Below are 20,174 nucleotides of genomic sequence, written 5' to 3'. Positions count from 1 at the left end.
ACCTTTAGTCAAAATGTACCAACAAGCCCACATCGCCATCTTTGTCGTCCACCACGGTTTCTCTTATATAGTGTCCATGTGTGTTGGTTTAGGACGAAACAAACCGCGCGTTGCATTCAAAAGTTTACATTGTTCTGCTTCGTGTTTCGTGCATGCTTGACAGCGGGAGCGCTATTGTACTTCTGTAGACAAGCTCCAGAGACATGATGTGCTGAAACTTCGATACGTTAGCTTTGTTTTCGCTGCTTTGCCGAATGAAGTTTGCTCTACATTCATGTAATGAAGAAAGGGCGGGCGTGCATATCGTGTATACTGACGGGCTTTCTTTTGCGGCTTCCATAAAATCGCATTAACAATTGAAATACACCTTGACAGTAAAGGTTATATATTTACCTGCACCGTAAACGTTGCCTTGCACTAAGGCTGCTTCTAAGAGGTCGCAAGCAAATAAAGTCGTTCCTCTCATCTTCGCTTCAGCTCATTCTCGTTGTCACCACGCACCTCACGCACTTCATTTGATTGATTGATTGATTGATTGATTCTTTATTGGTTTATCACATATACATGTGATGGGAGGCGAAGGGAAAAGCCATTCAAGGATGGCTTGAGGGAATCCTTCGCACCCATACTGGCAAAGACAACAGCAGAGGCACACACGTTTTGTTCACATGGTTGTATACTTTAACAAAACCATCATATTAAGCACAACATTGTCATAAACTTTGACAAAACCATAAAATTAAACACATTAGTTACTGTCCTACGTAGGGCATCGTGCGTTAACATACGTAACTTCACCTCAGCATCGAATGATGCTGAGGTGCTGCTTTTTCTTCCTTCATGTACGGCCTACGCAAGGAAGTTACTGCTACTCTGATCGTTCAGACAACGCAGGGAGCTTAGTCAGCGCTAAAAGAAAATACCCGGAGCCAGCTGACTAACGTCTGCGGTTGCGAAGATGCCACTGACCATCTCTTACTCCAGTGTCCCTGTTCCTCGTTGCATTGGGGCGCTTACACATCCGACCGCTGACTGTGGACACCATGCCCAAACATCGACTTTGCCGCTCATGAGCTCACCAGGTGTATGAAGCGCTACTATGATTTATGAGCTCGACTGGTTTGTGCGAGTGACTTAGACTTTTCGGTTTCTTCTTTACACACGTGCTCGCGCTTTCGTCTGGTTTCCTCTCACATTTTTCTACTCTGCCCTTCTTTGTCTGTAAAGTATATCAAAGTGAGTGTTATTGTGATAAGGTATGCCTGCCTTTGCTCATTTTGTCTTATTTCTGTTTTATCTCTACACCACTCACACGCATGTGTTTCTCTCTTTGTTGCGTGTCCCGTTATTTTCGAAGTTCGCGATTGAAACTCATGGGCTCGCGCCCAGTGTGCACTTAGAAGGCCTGTCTAATGTGACACCGAAACTTCCTGGTGAGAACGCATGGTCTGGCAAAGTCACGGCAGTCATCAGACTTTGTGGAAAGCGTCCGTCTTACGGAAGACACGTAGTCGGTCATGTGCAGCCTGTTAGATACGGGACCGTTTCCTGAGCCTACTTCGAGTTCATCAGACCACATCGAATCGCACCACAGCTAATTAAGGAGCGCAAAAGCACGGATACCACATTCCTGAGGCGCGGCACGTGCAAACAAGTTGGCGGCCCCCACTTCGTGTGCCGCAGGTGGAGCTATTCACTGCTTGACTCTTCCCGAAAGTGAAGCGAGAGCCTGGCACTGTTGCAGGTAAAGTGGGTTGAAGCAAGACGGCTGTAATGCACCGTGAAAACCTGGCAGCGTCGCCCCCATCCGCCTATTGTGACGGCGCATTGCAAGTCAGCAAGGCAAGACCACAGGGAGAAGTAAGCTCTCGGACAATTGGGGTTCAAGCAGCGACCCTCTCCGCCGGGTGTGACACCATCGCACGGACGCCTACCATTGGCCGAAAATGACGACACCCGAGCGGGCTCGCCGATTGGCCGGAAATGGCGTCACCTGAACGGACGCCTCCCATTGGCCGAACGTGACGTGTCTTCGAGACAGCGAAGGGCTTAAAAAGACACAGACCAGGAGCAGCAAGAGAGCATTACTAGAGCATTCCTTGATTCATCTCTTTCGAGCTTCTTGCCATGGGCCGCAGCGTCCGAGTTGCTGCCGGCCCGTAATGACTTTAAGACTGTTAATTGACTCTCACTGTAAATAAGGTAAATAAACCTCCCAAGTTTTTCATCCCAAAGTCCTCCTCAACTCCTACAAGCGGTATACGCCCCGCGGCGAGGTGGAACTCCGGCAATAGCACGCATGACGATATTTGAGAGCTGTTGTTTTGGCGCATGTAAATGAGGCCAGATTAGTTAGTATAATCAGAAATCAGCCTTCCGCTATAGGGCACCTCGTATCAGCCCGTATATACCGTATCACGGTACACGCTTTCTCAAAAGACAAGAAGCTGCTGTAAGAGCATTTAGCGTTGCCAAGTCGTGCCTGCGTTGTGTCCTGCCCATGGAACTCTTGAAGCCATAAAACTTAGAAGAGCAAGGCAAGTACGAGTTTAGTTCCTTCTCAAGTAAGCACCTATTGACCCATGCAGACGCTCAAAAGAAGGCCAGCAAGAAGTCCCAAAGTCATCTCCGGCATTTCTTTTGACAAAGGCCGCACGCAGATTCTATTCGTTGTCGCCGGTTTGCAATCTCTCTTCTTTTCTGTTTCTGGCTGGGGTCGTCGCCACGTGCACTGGAGGAAGCGCGCTCCATGTAATAATACACGCGTTGCGCCTGTGTACGCGCACGGTCGCGCTGCGCGATCGAAGACGGCTTAGCGGCAGCCACTGTAGTCTTAGCAGCCCGAAACCTTCCCGATGCCTTCGAACGACCCCCTTGTCCGGCTTCCTCCGAGTCGCTATAAGGGCTCGCATATAGAGTCGCCGCAGAACGCACGCACCTGTCGATGTTGCCGGCGGTGGTCTTTCCTGCGTTGACCCAGACGTGCGGTCGGGCGCAGCGCAGAATGGTCGGTGCAGTTTCCGCTCATACTATTCGGTAACCCGATTACGTGCGCAAACTTTGTGACAAATTATCCATCCATTTCCCAGGTCAGTTGTACTCTTATACGGTTGCATATTCCGATTCATAATATTGTTCTCTAATTATTCCTATCACGCTGCCGATTGTCACGTAAAATTGACATATCGTACTGAATTTCTTCACTTCCGTTTGGTTGAACGATGCAGACTAGTTGTTTCTACCACTCTATAAAGAAGTGAGCGTAGAACTACAGTGACAATAAATTGGCCATGGCAAATCCAACAGCCAAGCTCTAGTAAATTGTGCACCATTCACGAAAGATAATAATTTTACAGTCGCTGGGAATTATTGGAAACTGTACAACCTCACGTTAATGCTATTCAACCCGTGAAATTTGCTCTAGAATACTATGTCTAGCCCAGCAGCTTAAGTTGCACGTTTTTGCATACAGTTTCTCCTTCGATCTTGCCACTGTATTTAATACTTCCTGGATAAACACTGAAACAACAAAGATAAACCTGAGCTGCCGACGTTTATATCTTCATATTAATAAACCTGAAATAATAACGTTTAGCAGTAACCTTGAGCGCCTATAGGTTGCTACTCACTTAAAGAACCGAAGGAAACACGCGCAGTCACGTTCTTTGCTCTGAAAATGTGTGCAGCATGGACCTGTTCCACACACTCAAGTGGATCATGTTGGTGATGATGTCGACGCTCTATTTTCTTTGGATTCTGCAATTCCTGAGCCCTTCTTTTTACGAGCGCTACAAGAGATTCTACTGATATTCGTAAGTACGTAGTCCTCTCCCTGTTGTTGTAGTTGCTATCATTTTGCTCTCGAACCAAAACTTTCATCACCAGGAAATGACTTCATATCATACCGTCTCTCTCTCGTTCTGTCTTTTGTTATCAGTAACTTCATTAAAAGAGTAGCAATCTGACTAAAAGTCCGTGTTGTTGTTGATTCTGTCCTTGCATGGCACATTCTCTTAAACAACCGACGTATATACACGCTGTCACTGTATCAGCTAACTCAGGCGAAGACGCTAATGTGAACATGGGGCCAAGGCTGCGTACCGCATTCTGGCGCCCCTGCATACACATTGCGCAGTGTGCGTGCCTCACCGACGTACTATATACGCTTATACTATACTATACGTATATACTATACGTATATACGAATATACTATATACGAGTTTGGCTAGCGGGTGGCAGCATGCTTGCGCTCTGGCCACCCCGCGCCTATAGCCAGGCGCGAAAAATACGCGCCACTCCTCGCCTGTGATCGGCTCTGGACCGTTTCTTTGAACGACTTGCTCGCTATAGGGAGTCGCTCCAGAGCTTTGCTCACTCCGCAGACCTTTATTAAAGGAACACGGAGTGGGCGAAGCTCGTAAATTGCTCGCCGCCGGGGAACGCCTGCCGGCTGCTCCCTCCCGCATTATCGCCACCGTTGCGCGAGGTTCACCGAAAACACGCTATCTTATCGTCCGCCGCGAAGAATTCCCCCTGCCGGCAAGGTAGTTCTCTATACAGCGCCGCAGCGTTGCAGCGACGACGACTGCCCTGGCCGTGCGCGCGATCGCTGCGCCGGGACTTGGCAGGTCGGCGGTGCACGGCTATCACAGCGGCGCAGCCAGCGGCGGCGGACGCGCGCCGATGCTCGGGTATGTCATTGTCTCCTCTGCCGTCGCTTGCAGGCAGCATTGTTCACCCGCGGCCGGCATTTGCGCGGGGTCTCCTCGTGCCTGCCTCGTCCGAGCTTCTTCGCACGCTTAGCAGTACCGTTGGGAGCGGGGTACACTCATTCCGCTCGCCTCGATCTTGACCCCTGTCCGTCGCGAATTTTATTCGCACTTTGACATGTCGCGACATCAAGATGAAGCTACGGGATCCGTATCTTCATGCCGACCAAAAAAAAAAGATTTTTTTTTTTTTTGCGAAAACGAATATCTAAATGTCGGCAGCGCGCAGTGCAGCGCTCTGCCGTTCGATAGGATAATTCCTCATCCCTGTGCCCAAGCTTAACTGGCGAGCGTGTGTGTCATGCAGGCTTGCTGACCTCAGAAGTCAGGCCTTGCGTAACTGTCACAGTTTGAGGCCATTCAGCAGCTGGTTCAGGATTCCCTGCGGTTCGTGCTTCGCGCCGTAGACCTCGTGTTGCGCGCGCGTGCCTAGAGCCGTGGGCAGACGTGCAGACAAGAGCAAAGCCTGCGCGAGGGACTGAACAAATTTACGATTTGTTTGCTATCACTTCGCCAGGACGTGCTTCCTCAGCAAATGAGAAAAAAAGGAAGCTTCTGGTCTTACCGCGTAAACTGTGCACACATGTGGGCAAAGGTTACGTGGGAAAAGAAACGAAACACGCCTCCGTATACCAGCTGCTCGTGCATTTCCTATATCGGTTGCTATTGCTTCGTTGTTTCTCCACCCATAACATTCTTTCAAATGGCAAGGTTTTCGCGTTCACTTGGTATTAAAATGTACTCGAGCTTTCACACCAACGCATATTTGTCGTCGCTTTATTGAACAATTTGTCCAGAAGTAGCGGGAAACGATAAAATTGCTGCCAGAAGTGTGCGCGTGCATTTTGCGCATTTGTACGATCGTGATTTGATGAGCACTCCCGCGTCATAAATGACATGATGACAGGCGCTACCGATTTTTTGCAAGTTTTGTAATCAGCGCGCTATCAGTGAGCGGGGACAATATTATAGTCTGACGTCTGACAGGCCATCACAAAACACTATCAGTTGTTTCTAGCGCGCAGACTTATGCGATCGTAAGGGTCATCCTGCCCGACTTCCTTTCACGTTGTGTGTTTGTTTTTAACAGCCTACTCTTTGTGATCATGTTCAGTGCTATTGGCGATTGTTGTAGCAGGCAGCTAGTGGCGAAAAAAAATGCATGTTTATTTTTTCTTTCTTCTTTTTTACCGTTTATCTCGTTCATGTGATTAGCTTTCCATGTTTTAACTTCACTACGAGGTCGAAGTGTATTGTTTTTGTCAATAAACTGCCGTTTTTCTAAAAACATTGTCTAAAATTTGTGCAGTTCATGTAATGTATGGTCGTAGAGATAAGTCCCAAAGTTAATCTGAGCTTATCTCGGGTGTTTAATTGCATAACATCGTCGAATCGTGTTCGCAGCGATATGCATGAGGTGATCTACGAGGAGCTTGAAATTATCACTGCTTATTTACCGTGGTAATTTATCAGCGACCATTGCTCAAGTATCCGCCTGTATGTTCAAATCTCTCTCGCCAAATCGCAAATGCCGTAGAACACATTCACGCCAAGAGCAGCCCGTGTGACTTCCCCCGAAACAAATGCTGAATTTAAAGTTCTCTGTATAAAGGCGGCCTTTTGATGGAGTGTCTTGGCTTCCGCATTTTCCAAAGTAACTCCAGGAAACCCTCGCCAAGAGCCCAGGTGCTTTTCATATTCGCTGCTTTGAGAGGCCCTGCAAGGTCCCTTTGGTGACTGTATGTTCTCAGGCTGGCCTGTGACGATGTAATGAAGGACATGTCCAGGGCATTATACCCAAAAACACCGCTGCCAGCGGGTAGACATATTGCGCGTTAGCCTCATCGGGATCACGGTCTGAATACGCGTATATCGCTTAGCCCGAGGTGTCTTGGCCGAGGAGAGGCGAAAGTTCCGCGCTCGAGGTAATATTCCCTCTGCCGGCATCTCCTTCCTTTCTTTCTTGCATGTCAGCTTCGATGCGATTTCACTCGCGGCGCGAGAGGTGGCGGAGGAGGCAGTCAGGCAGCAGCGCGAGCCCGGGGCGAGCGTGATATCGGTGGTCCGGAAGGAAATCCGACTAGCCGTCTTCGGTCCCCGACAGCGACGATGGCCGACGTGCGTCATCCGCAGCCGGTCACTCTGCCCGATCAAGTCGCCAACGACAAGTGTAAGTTTCCCCCTCGTGTGGCTTGACTCACTGTTATTTTTTCTCCCTTTTGACATATTGCACGGCACAATTTTTTTTTTAAAAGAAACGATGGTATTCGCGAGCGGGTGGGGGGGGGGGGGCGCTCATGTCACGCGCATTATATAATGCTCGTACGACGCTGGTCGTTACCTGTTTTTCTCGCACAAGCCCGACATGTTTGACGCAGTATGCAGATTGCAGTTTTCTGCTGTCCCACATTTCTTGGGCAACAATATGCACCTGCCTTAGGGAAGATGCTTTGTACACACGCTGTACGTCTTCGAAGACCGTACTGAGTAGCGTACTGTTGTCTATCTGCGCGTGCTCAGCACGCCGGGCGAACCACGAGCAGACGACGGCCGCCATCAACTGCGCATGCACGACCCAGGCAAACTGGTGATACTGCGGGCGTTCGATTGTCGGGCTTGAGCTTGCTGTATGTGTTTCCAGTTTTTGCTGCTCTGCCTCAGTTTCCTTGCGGCACTGCGAAACTCGTCTTCCTCATTTCGGTCTGCGCGCCTTATTCTCGCGAATATTACTATGGGCAAGGCAACTTGCTCCTTCCTTCCTGTTTTCTTTCTTTGCACATTATCTACAACTATAAGGCTGTCGCGGGCTCTTACCGTTGGACACGGCTGTCCTAAGGTGTTATGCAGCATAACTAAAAATATATACGTTTATATTTATGCATTCAAAAATGAGGTTCGAACGATTCGGTGCAAAATAAAGAAAAGGACGTACAAAAAGGAGATTTAACTAACATTTAGAGTGACGCCCGGCATTCGTCTCTCTACCACACACACGCACGCACACACACACACAGATGCAGGCACACGCGAGAAAATGCGGAAAAGTCGGAGTGTGTCTCCAGCTAACGTTGGCCAATTTTGCATACAAAAGACCTGATTAATCAGAGAATAACTAAACAAGTCTTGGAACAAGAAGAGGGGAACCTAGGGGCTCGACTTTTGTTGATCACAATCATATGTGGCCATTAAATAATACGGAAAACATGGAATTTATTTGTAGTTCTTAATTGAAGCGTAGAAATGTTACGCTAGAGCGACATTAAAGTGGGCGAAAAACAACTCGCCACCAGTGGGATCCGAACCCACAACCTCATTATTACTCTTGGATTGCACTATAAAAGTTGCGCTAGCGGATTCGAACAATGAAATTAAATTAGAATGTTTAAAAAAAAAAGCTCGAGGACACCCAATCACTCCTTATGAGCTGTGAATGCGAAAGCATTGATGTCCAAATGAACGCCGCTGAGCGACCTTTCGAGTCATGAACTCCTCGCGGTCAAGCGAGCGCGTGGAGACGGTTGGCCAATGGCTCCTAGATGGCACAAGGCCGGTGCGTTTCGATCCGTGGCGTCATGTTACCTGGCCCGACCGCCATAGAATCTAATGGGGACGTTCCCGAGTAAGCCGCGGCGATTTTGACGGCGCCGCTGTCGCCACGCCGAGCTTGGCAAATGTAATTTCGGTCAAGCACCATGCTGGCATAGAGTGCACAGGCCTGCTACCTAGGAGGTGCTGGTTCAGCCCAGTGGGTGAGACACTCGGCTTCTGAGCGTGGGGTGATGGGTTCGAAACTCACTACCGCCAGGGTTTTTCATTTCGAAGTTATTCTGTTTTTTTTTTATGGAGGAGTTTTTTTATAGCGATTACCGAGGCGAAATTAGAACCCAGGCGAGAGCTTGGGCGTCCAAGGAACGTGCGGATATCAAAGGCTTCCGCGAGCGAGGGTGATTTGGCGCAACGCCTCCTAGACTGGCGACGCGGCGATGCCCTCTCCCCTCATGCAACACTTGGCACGCCATCGCGGCAGCATGTGTTCCCTTTCGCCCGTTTTCCTCCGTCGAGACGCGCACGTGACGCGGCGTTGCAGCCAATGGGAATTTAGGCGCCGTTTCGCTCAATGGGCCATTTGATGCTGTGGCATCAACAAGTTGTTAATATTGGAATTAATGACCTAACGTTTTACAGCGAAGCTGTATATGTCTAGCCCATTCGCCCGTCCGTACTTCTGTCGGTCGCCTGTACGCCGAAAACTCCTACGGTGCAACCCTATGCGCATGCGCGAAAAAAGAGAGAAAAAGAGGCACACGATTAGTCTACACCACCCAGATAGCACGAGGCCTGTTTACTCCGATCCACGACGTCACGCTACCTGGCCCGAAATTTCTATTGACAAGGCTAACGTGATGAAAGCGATGACGTAAAAATCGCTGCTGCCTACTCAGGAGTATCCTCCTTAGATTCTATGGCAGTCGGGCCAGGTAACATGGCGTCATGGATCGGAGTGAAAAGGCCTTGTGCTATCTAGGTGGTGCTGGATTAGCTGCGCCAGTACTGAGGTCGTTACTCCCCGTCGCAGCCTAGCGCGCGTGCAACAGTTTCTCTCCGGCTCCGAAATGGGTAGGCCACACGTCATAGGTACTTCTTAGGAGCAGGCAGCTTCCGATCAGCAGCGCCACGACCAGAATCGGGAACGAGCTCATCCACGCCGTGCCGATGCTGCAGCCCGGGCACAAGAACAGGCTCGTGCAGCCTAGCGCAAGCAGCAACTGCGTACCGAGAATCCGGCACCCTACCAAGCCGTCGTTTAATGAGCCGTCGGAATTAACCCAGTGATAAACACGGGGCCGCACGTTTCAGCTTCGCTGGTTAACCATCTGTACGGAGTGCTTGGGCGGTGATATTTTTTATATTCGAATTAATGACCTGACGTTTGAAAGGCTGTTATTGCGTGCTAAAACATATCATTCAGTCATTTTTAGCGCGCTATGTCCAGCGTAACTTTTTTTCGCCCCCCCCCCCCCATCTTACTCGTAGAGTTCTCGAAATACGAAGAATTCCGCGTAATTGATTGCTAACTAGCCCATGTGCCGTGACGAAGCGGTTCCTAAGTTATTTGAAATAACTCGATCCGCCCATTGTCTGAATCGGAAACCACTAAAAACATGCTTACCTAACCTAATAAAGAGTTCTCGACACAAAATTACTAGAGGGAACCTTGGCGCTGTGGTTGTCCAGCTACCATTAAAAAGATGGTTAGTACTTGGATTTGTCCAATCTTCCAGTTTGTGGATTCAAACTTTCTTGTCATGTCATTTATTACGCTTTATATTTCAGAATTTCCAAACACTTAATGAGAGCAGCATTCCGGGCAAGTTGGTAATCCATTACTTAAATGATATTGCGCGACAAAAAAAAAAAAAGAAAACGACACGGACGTGAGAAAAGACGACACACCAAGCACTTAGTTTTCTAAACAAAGCAAGGTAATTAGTCTCTGCGCTCACACGTGATTATTGCCAATTGTTGCATTTATAACTGAATACTTTGTTGAAATCAGTCAATTCGCAAAATCACAGAAGGCATTTGAAGCCAGAAGTTTAGGCAAATCCATGTACTGCCCATAATTTCTATAGCTTGCTGAAAACCAAAGGTGTGCACGGGCACGGGCCGGCCCGAATATCCTTGTATACGGCCTCGGCTGCTCGGTGAACTAAGTAAAGGGCCCGGGCCGGTCTCAGGTCGATAGGCATATCTCATCGGTCGGGCGGGGCCGCAGGCGCGTAGCCTGGATCTTTCTTCGAAGTGGGGGGGGGGGGGGGGGCTAAGGTTTCATTATTCTCTGTTAAGTTTCTAATGCTTGGTGCATAATACAACTATTACCTTGAGCAGGCTGTTGGTCTGCCTGAAGGCGTGTTTTAATTAAAAAGACGGCGCCAAATAAAACAACTGTCTATTGTTTTACTGGCGCCGTCTTTGTAATCATGCATAACCAACTCGCCCACGAGCACGTCCTCAGTGAAGGCGTGTACCATCCTGTAGTTGTCTAGGGCAGGCGTTCGAAGGATGTGCTCCTTTTAGGTGACGTATCAGCCATACAACGGAGCAGGGCACCTGCCGGAAAAATTTGAGCGGAGGGGAGTTAAGCCTGGTCCGGCACCTGTTCAGTGCCGGGCAATGCGGGTTGGTCGAGTTTCATTACAGAAATGGAAGAGACAGCTGGCGAAGCAGGAATGCCGATGGAATCGCGAAGGCGCCAGCAAGTGGCATGACATGTAAGCCGACGTCGTATGTGATTTGTGCACGCTGCTTGCAACATCAGGTGCGAGGTGAGCAGCAAATGTAAGCTACGCAGCATGCCTGCCCCACATACGGCGTAGTCTGCTATATTACATCGCTTACCCTCAGCGGCCCGATTACATGCCTGTTTTGTAGAACAAAACTTCACATCCAATAGTTGTCAGAGCCACTGTACTTCTGTCCTAAGTCTACGGTGTCGACGATTACGGTGGTGAAAACGAATTAAATATTTCACCGACGATTACGATACTTACTCTCTAATGCGAAAGTTGAGCGCAGCTCTATACGTGTCTTCATTTAGCGATATATTGGCTGGCACGGACCCCCCGTGCGGCACGTTGCAAACGGAGCGAAGCGTTGCAAAACAAGTAACACTGAAGCACAGCGATATAGCGGCGAGCAGAGTCAGCGTTCGTCGAAAATGTGATCTGCGGTCAAGTGCATCGGCTTTTATAATGACTCGTCCAAGGTTCCAGTGTAATCGCTGCGGCCCGCGTGGCTTTCAGAAAGTGCTAAACAATTCGCGTTGCGCATACAATGAGATTACTAATACTATGGTGCCACATCGTAGTCTCCTGCGGCAATCTGCTTTCCTCCTCTCTCTTTCTCTACACTCTGCTCCTTCGCTTTCCGCCTCATGCTTTCCTCCTCCACTTTCCTCCTCACGCTCTCTTTTTTTCATCTCTCGCTGCGCGTTCGCTTTCATCTTTCGCTGTGCACGTTCTCTCGGTTACGCCGACGGACGACGCCGACGCGAAACGCAGGCACGGGCGCCAAAGAGCTGCGCTCTATTACGTTTTCATTCTCTGTTACCGTGTTGATCTGCCGTTGATCAAGCCGGGCCCGGGCGGCCTGTTCTCGGTCCGTCTTCTGCATGGGCTGACCCGCCTTTTCCTAGCTTTGGACGCTCGTGCCGCCAAACTGCGGTCCATGCAGAGGTCTCAAGGCTGAAGTGCTGTGCTTGCAGCTCTTATAGACACTAGTGCCCAAGTTTCTTCTGGTGATTTGCACAGGAAACTATGACTTGGAAGTGGCAAGCTGTCGGAATTTGTGTTGAGCTTTCGCTAATCGCGAGCTGCGTTTTCCGCGTGATGTCGCAGCCTATACGCAACGAGCAGACTGTTCCCACTTGTTCGCCGCCATTGTGAACTCAACAGCATAGGAAAAGTGTTGATTCAGCCTTGCTCGTTTTTATATGGCGAAATACGTCCCAGCGTACATATGAATTGGTGAGCTGACCCTAATAGACGCTCTAATTCGGTTGGTGTAATACTAATAATAACAATAATAAATACGCTAGGTGGTATGGGTTTTTGCTGCATGGGAACTTTCCTAGACTCGGTTCACGAACCGTGGCATGAATTATTACGGCGACCGTTTTCTTTTGTTCGAATTGCGATCCTCTGGTACGTTAGCTTTAGTGTAACGAAACCACAAAGCAAAAAGGAGTAGCTGGTGTCGCCGGAGGAATCAAAGTCTCATTGTGTGCATTTAGTTAGAATGAGGACTCTTCGCAAGCTCGCCAAGCCCAACCGTAATTGCAAAAAAGAAATAATAAAATATATGAGATCCCACACACTGCGGGAATCGATGTAAGTGAAGCTTTCTGTGCTGCTGACGGTATTTAGCGGTGACGTTGACGGCATACGCAGTCGTGATGTGATGTAAAATGTTACCATGCCTTTACCACTTGTGTTTGTCCATGTAGTACACAGAACACAGAGAGACGTGTCGTTCATTCATTCACTCATTTGTTTACTGAAGGGAGCCCAAATAAGCAGTGCTTTCTGACGACGCATCTTTTTCTCCCGTGTCATGTTAGGTGAACTGCCACGAGCGCAGAGGGCACGTAAGGTTAATCACCCACTGCGTCGGAACAGTATCCGTTTGTACGCATTCCTTGCCTCCTCTCTCTATACTTCCTATGTAACATTCTCCCTGCCTCGTCCCTGGACTATCGTTATTGTTGCGCGTGAGCACGGCGGCAAGCGCTGCAGCTCCTGTAATGCTTTTGCAGGGGCTCGCGTCTAATTATGGCGTCCCGAGGGCATTGGGAAGCTCCCCCATTTAACTTCTGAGGGCATTGTGGCGTCCCCTAGGGTGCGTCAGAGGGAATTGTGGCCCCGCTCTACCGAAACGTCGTTGACGTCGCCTATCTCGTCTCCCGCACCCATGCCGTGATCTCTCAGCCAACCCCCGACGCGGCGTGCGAGGCAGCAGCAGTATCAGTGTAAAGGTCGGAGGAAGAGGCAAAGAAAGCTTCGCTTTAATATGTCACATAAAGCTTGATGGATATAGGAGAGATAGGTAAGCAACCAGGTTCCTACAAGTTCGCTGCCCTGCATTGGGAGAGGTCGAAGGGGAAGAAAAGGCAATATGGAAGTGACAAGAGGTGACAAGCGCACTTGCACGACAGCTGAGATGTGCAGTAGGACCGTAGCGTTCGTGCGATAGACGCTGGAGTCCTGGGTAAGTAAGTACGCTTTATTTTCCACGAAACAAAATGCAGTACTGCGGAGGGAAAATGGGGAAAAGAATTCGGCAGAGACACTTAAGACTGCTTACGTATGGGAATGCGAAAGCGTTATAGTCGCTTTGGCGAAATGCTTTTTTTTTTTTCCTGCGCGTTCCTTGTCTGCGCAGGCTCTCGCCTGCGTTTTAACTACGCTTCGGTGAGGCCAAATGAAAACGCTCTAAACGTCTAAGCGCGCTCGCTTGCCTGCGAGGAATTCTTAATTCGATGGACCGCTCAGCGTAGTTCAATAATTGGACATTCACGCTTTTATTTCATTCACTCCGTTTATACACTCATGGTGTGCTCCCCCCCCCCCCCCCCCTCCCCGTTGTCCGCACTGCCACGTGCCCAGCGACGCAAGCACTAGGCCATACGTTCAGTCAGCCAGACGCGACGTGACATGCGCAATGACGCCCGCACTCGGAAGATTAGGCGCACATTTAGTCAATCAGAACCGTGGAGGCGCCATGGTGTCGGGCAAGACGAGCAAGACAGGTGCGAGACGAGCAAGCGAGCAAGGATTCGATTCCCGCCCCAGACCATAATTTACTCAATATTCTTTTCGAAGTCATTAGTTTACTCTGTTTACAGGAACCTCCCTGAGAAATTTGATGTCAATCCGAGTATTTTTTTGACGTTTTCTTACTCTTTGGCGTCGCCCATTTTTGGTGCCATCATTCGGTCACGCCGCCGACTACAAAGCCGGATTTTCACCCAATGGAGCATATAATACTTTGGCATTAAAAAAGCTGCTCGTGGCAGCTCTGCCAGCCACAAATACACGTAAAACAAATGGAGCAGTAGCGCGGAAATAGCTTTTTTTTTTTCTGGTTGCTTACAATTCGAGCACTATAACATACCATACATAAACATCACAAGAGGAGAAAAATAATACAAATCGGGATGCATAAAAAAAAACAGCACATCTCAATGCACTTTCTAACATTAGATTATAGCGTACGACTCGTATTTGAGAGAAAAAGAAAACAAGAATATCAGGAGGGGAACAAGACAATATCAATTTTATTAACAGTAAGATCGTTTAGTAACTGATGTAGGCTGCTGGGAGATTTTGGTACGTGCCAATACTCTGGCTTTCTTGCATTGTAGGGAGCTTCGTGTTGCTTCAAGTTAGCCATATAAGTAATGCAGTTTACACTTCCTTCTGCTCATTTTTATGCGCTAGTACTAAACGACATTGTAGCAGCGTCTTTATTTTCGGGTTCTTGAGTTCATGCAACAATGATGCTGAAGGGAAAACATATAGTTTATATCATATAAAATATGATATATTTATATTAATTATATAAATATTATAATGAAATACGATGATTATATATTAATAATATTAAATATTAATTATATTATCATATTGCCACGACCTTGACACAACTGACAACAGCCACTCGGTGCAATTCGGTGCAACATGCTAGGCATGTTGAGTTGCTCCCAGAAGAAGACGATGACAAAGGTACCAGGACAGCTCCATAAAAAGATCTATAGCGTCGACCGAAGTCTTTTGTGGTTTTGTCTGTGTCAATATCTAATGGTTTAATCATATAGAAGTCGTACCGCAGACAAGACAGCAATAATTGAAATGTCTCAGAAAAAGTGAATTATGTACTGGGTATTTAATAGAACGAGGAATGCAGTTTAAAGAATAAAGAATTCCATTTATTTGTGAAAGCTTGCCAGCGAGAAAATCTATGTGGCTATACGAGGCCATGATATGATTAAAAAATACCCCTAAAAATTTTACCGTATTTTCAAGTTCAGCTTTACCTTTCTTCATTATTAAATCTTCCTCGAATATAATTTGCATGTTCTTAGCGCGAAATATTACCACTTTGGTTTTTTCCAAATTAATAGTGAAACCGTTATCAAGTGACCATATGTGCAGTTTATTTAATAACTGCAGTAGCTATCGCAATCAATGCCGTACAGCGGCTAGGCGGAAAGAATAACGTAGTTTCATTGGCATAGACTACAAAGCGCGTATCAACATCAATGTTTACGACATCGTTAACAAAAATAATAAAAAGAAGGGACCTAAAATACTGCCCTGTGGTACACCTACATTTACCGACCGAACTTGAGAATTTGTATGAACTGCTGTCCATTACCTAAATATATGACCTAATCAAGTCAACTGCAATGCCGCGTATACCATAGCTGTTTAACTTACTACGGAAGATATAATGATTCCTAAAATCAAATGCTTTTGAGAAGTTGAGAAATACTCCCAATGTTAGCGAACGTTGGTCAAAATTTTTCAGAATAAGTTCTTTTTTGTTCGAGCAAAGCAAGCTGTGTTGAAAGATTTGTGCGAGAAGTGTACTGATGTTTAGTTATCAAATTGTGCTTGTCCAGAAAGTCAGATATTCTGCAAATTATATTTTTTTCAACACCTTCCGTAAATTTAGGGAGTATAGATACGGGTTTAATAATTAGATGGTGCAGTTTTGTGTCTTTTTTAAACAGCGCAACCACTTTCGCCATGTGCATTCTATACGGTAACATACCTGTAGAAAGAGGGATATTGTAGATATGGGTTTCACATGCTTGATTTCAATGTTAGCAGAATCACTGGCATTGCTGCTACTTAGTGCGGAAAACATTAAAATAACTTCTGAATTGGTTGTGGGAGGACGCAAAAGAAGTGAATGCGCATAGTTCGCTGTAATGAAACGGCATGCGTCGCCATTCGCATTGTGTTTAGGTAGATTAGTAAAATAATTAGTAAAACAGTCCGCCAACTTCTCGTCAGGTATTTCTACTCCATCAGAAATTATACGTAGCCCAACCCTGCAGATGGAGTGGGCACTGTGTTCAGTACAGAATTAAGCCAGTGCGGTATCTTATTGCTATCATGGCTGCACAATGCGAATGTTTTTTTATAAAACGCGCTTTTCGCAGTACTTAATTATTTAGTTAAGCCATTTCAAAATGGTTTTAACACTAGTCATTCATCAGGGTTCCGGGATGTGATGAATTTGTTTAATAACCTTCCCTTTTCGTTTACTTTTAAAACAATTCAATCGTTACCCAGGTTTTAGGTATCCTTGATGGAGGGGATGGTTAGGATAAGAAGGAAATATGTATCACAATAAGAAATGAACGGTTCCAGAGAGGCGTCGTAAGCGCGATCAGAACTTGTAGGAGCAATAACACTATCCCAGGCCACGTGACGTAAATCATCTCGAAAACGTACAAGCCGGTCTTCTGTAATAATTTGTGAGAAGCAGATCCCTTCTGGTGCCCTTTTAACTTTCCGTTTAACAGTGAAGAATACAGGCATGTGATCATTCAAGATGTATGAAGTAGTACCACATTTAAAACTGTTATATCCGTAGTTAGTAATAAACATGTCAAGCCACGTGGACGTATCGCAGGTAATTCTGGTAGGAGTATTGTTAGCGTTGAAACACCCATAAGATTTCAACAGTAATTCAAAATCACGTGTTATATTGCAGCCGAAAAGCTTATATATATTTAAATCGCCACCACAAATTAATTTGTACTAAAATTCAACAAAATATTTTAGATATTTATCGAAAGACAGACAGAACTCTTGCAGATTACCTCGCGGTGGTATGTAGACAATAGAATAAACAGTGCGCGCATGTAAAACAGACAATACCTCTTAGTCATCGTTAACACAAGAAAACTCTTGAACACAGTATGCATTAAATGAATCGCTCACAAGTAAGCTAACCCCACCACCGCGCGAATTCATTCTTGACCCTGTATAACGCTCATACTTTGGTAGACGCCATGGGATCGTACAATCATTGTACCACGTTTCAGAACGAATTTTGAAATGAAAATAAAAGCTTAGGCTGCTGTTATGATCGACCTGTCAAGTGTGAGAAACGTTCAGGCGTACGTTCCCATGACAAGATAATTGCCCTGTTCCCAGAAAAGGCGTCCCCCCTTTACGCCCTGAGCAGACACAAAGGGAAGGATGAAGAGGAGAAGACACGAAGGGGAGGAGCTCGTTGACTTCACAACCTGACAAAGGCACTGATGCTTTCACAAGTTGCCCAAGTTTTCCAATAAGACCCGATGACCACAAGATCGCGAGGGGTTATATAATGCCGTCCTGACCCCCGTGTTAATGGGAACTGCTCGAGACTCGGATAGAGTCACAGCCATGTACCATTGCAGTGAATACAGCCTTTTCTATTTTTTTTATCATCACAATGCCTGCCTCAGTCATCGTTTCCTTATTTTTGCGGTGAAGACCCACCTCACCCGGTCGAGATCGTATCAGCTGGCTTGGCAACAATGGGATACTCCACCTTTCGTCCTGGTTTCAGCAGAATGGCGAGCGCTTGACTTTCTTTGAGAGTTGGCCAGGTTTTAGTTCGTGTGTTTTCTAAAACGACAGATTAGTTCCTGTGCGTACAGGCTCCTGTTGAAAGGTTCCTCACGCACAAAAAAAATAAGAAAGTCCTCGTTCGGGATTGACCATGGATTTAAGCAAACGGAGAAAGCCAGAGTTGTTATTACTATGTGAAGAGCTGGGAATTGAGGTCGGGAAAAATCAGAGAAAGCCGCAGCTTATTCAGGCGATTGAGAAGCGCAGAGCTCTTGAGGACGAAATTTCGGAAGCATAGGAAGAGATAGAGAAACGAGCTGAGAAAGCTGAACAAAACGCTGCAGAGGAAAGGCAAAGAGCTGAGAAAGAAAAGCAGAAAGCTGAACAAAACGCGCTAGAAGAAAGACGGAGGCAGAGAGCTGATCAAAAGTAAGCTGCAGAAATAAGGGAACGAGAGGAACAGAGAGCTTACGAACTAAAGCTAAAAGAAGCATACGTGCAGCGGAATCTGGCCATGCAATCGGCAAATAACATCTCAATAAATGAAAGACGTTCAGGTGAAGCAGGAGTAAAAGTAATGGGTCTCATGCCGTCACGCAAGGAAACGATGACATAGGATTGCTTCTCGTTACTTTCGAACGAACCTGCAAGAAAAATGGCTTGGCACTAGAGAGTTGACAACAGCAGATTCTGGCCGTTCTTCTGGGTGAAGCAACCGAAATAATTTCAAGGCTAACGAGAGACGACGCAAGTGACTATCAGAAAGTAAAAGCTGCGCTGCCGAGGAAATATTGGCTCTCTGCGGACGCTTTTGTCGCTTTCGGGAGACAGCTGGAACGCCGGGCGAGCCTTTTCAAGATTTCACTTGTAAGCTGAAAGCCAATTTAATTGAATGGCTAAAAGGGGAAGATGCGTTCGGTTGTCACGACAAGGTTGTTGAGTTAATCTACATGGAGCAGTTCTATGGGTCCTTGAGCGAAGAGATGCTCCTGTGGATTCAAGATAGGTCGGGCGATAAGGGCTTGGAACGTGCTGCAGTGCTAGCAGATGAATTCGCTGCACGTCGCGAATCCGAGAAAACGCGTGTCAGGCCATTCACTAAATTCAGCAAAGAGGAAAGCAGGCGCCACATTCACCACGAAAAAGCCGAAGCTGGGACAAAAGACGTGCAGCCCGATAATTCAGGAGAGGATAACACCGCAGTAAAATGCGAAAGAACAAACAAAATAAGTTTGAGGCTTGAAAGCCGGTCGTCTGTTTCCGTGGCCTGGACACCTTGCCATCGGCTGTCGGAAGCCTAGAATTGCTTTTTCTTTCGTGAATGACGACAATCCCAACTTGGCCCTCTTAGAACCGTACCTTCGCGAACTAGTAGTGACTGGAATGTCGTGTAAGGTCGACCCTGCGTTTGTGAAACCTGAGGTTTTCACCGGGGAATATGCGTGAATCCAGCAGGTAGTCGAGGAGAATAGTGTTTGCTTGCCCATAACCAGCGTGAAGATTGAAGGGCCGTTTGGATTATTGCTGACTGAAGCAGCAGTATCGCCAAATTTATCGAAACATTATCCCTATTTATTTTCAAATCACTCGGAAATGCTGTTGAAGAAGGGCCTGAGTTTTGGCGACCATACGGTTAAAGCTCTCAGCGTTCCTAGGCTCGAGAGATCACGGCGGAGATAAATCCCGGCAACAAAGCCAAAAATATGCCTCGTTACATGACACTCGGGAAGCACAGCACATAGCTAGTGAAATCAGTGGAAAAGGCGCTAGCAAGGAGGCATCCTGGTCAGTGAGAATATCGCAGCAAGGGCTAGCAGATGAATTAGAGACTAATTTGGCACTGACACATTCGGAAAGCTCTTTAGACCTACTGAAGGTTGTTAAAGAAGGAATCGCGACAGAAGAAGATAGCAACTACGTCGCGAAAGTAGAAACAAGGACTATCCCGGAGGAAGTTCCTTGCCGAGATGAGGCTTGTTTATGCAGCCCCAAAAAGGTCAAGGAGGCAATGTAAAGCTTCCTCATACCTCCGCACTTGAGCGACGTTCTGGAAGCGACGAAAGGAGAGAATACCATGGCGGCCAAGCAGGGCAGGAACCCGACGCTCGAGGATTTCAAAGGCACGTTCGGTCACGGCCTGGCATGGCAAAAATTTTTCAGACGGGCCAAGTTAAAACGAGCGAAGTGTTCGGCGCAGCGAGAAATTGAGAAAGACGCCACACCGCAGCCCGTAAGACAAGGGGACTGGCCATCGCATAGAACTTCAAAAGG

The 20,174-nt window shown here is 47.2% G+C and overlaps 1 protein-coding gene and 1 long non-coding RNA gene across 8 annotated transcripts in view; one reads left to right on the top strand and one right to left on the bottom strand.

Moving 5' to 3' along the window:
• Nucleotides 1–19,943, bottom strand: part of LOC142578531 (uncharacterized) — a 76,704-nt gene extending 56,761 nt beyond the window's left edge. Inside the window, exon 1 of the long non-coding RNA XR_012827215.1 lies at nucleotides 19,931–19,943. This is a non-coding gene — a long non-coding RNA (uncharacterized LOC142578531). The remainder of the gene's footprint in view (nucleotides 1–19,930) is intronic.
• LOC142578445 (uncharacterized) overlaps nucleotides 2,982–20,174 on the top strand; it is a 63,374-nt gene continuing 46,181 nt past the window's right edge. For 3 of the 7 annotated variants that reach the window (XM_075687850.1, XM_075687859.1, XM_075687830.1), the window contains exon 1: nucleotides 6,760–6,940. In XM_075687850.1, coding sequence (XP_075543965.1) covers nucleotides 6,880–6,940 — 61 coding nt within the window. In that variant the 5' untranslated portion in view covers nucleotides 6,760–6,879. Of the gene's footprint in view, nucleotides 3,090–3,686; nucleotides 3,813–4,608; nucleotides 4,693–6,744; nucleotides 6,941–20,174 lie in introns of those variants that run through there. The other 4 variants (XM_075687854.1, XM_075687842.1, XM_075687867.1 and 1 more) reach the window with 3 other exon arrangements.

The sequence above is a fragment of the Dermacentor variabilis genome, chromosome 1 (genome assembly GCF_050947875.1).
Source record: "Dermacentor variabilis isolate Ectoservices chromosome 1, ASM5094787v1, whole genome shotgun sequence".
In the NCBI taxonomy this organism is placed as follows: Eukaryota; Metazoa; Arthropoda; class Arachnida; order Ixodida; family Ixodidae; genus Dermacentor; species Dermacentor variabilis.
The sequence above is the reverse complement of the archived record's forward strand: the minus strand, read 5'-3'. Positions and strand labels throughout refer to the sequence as shown.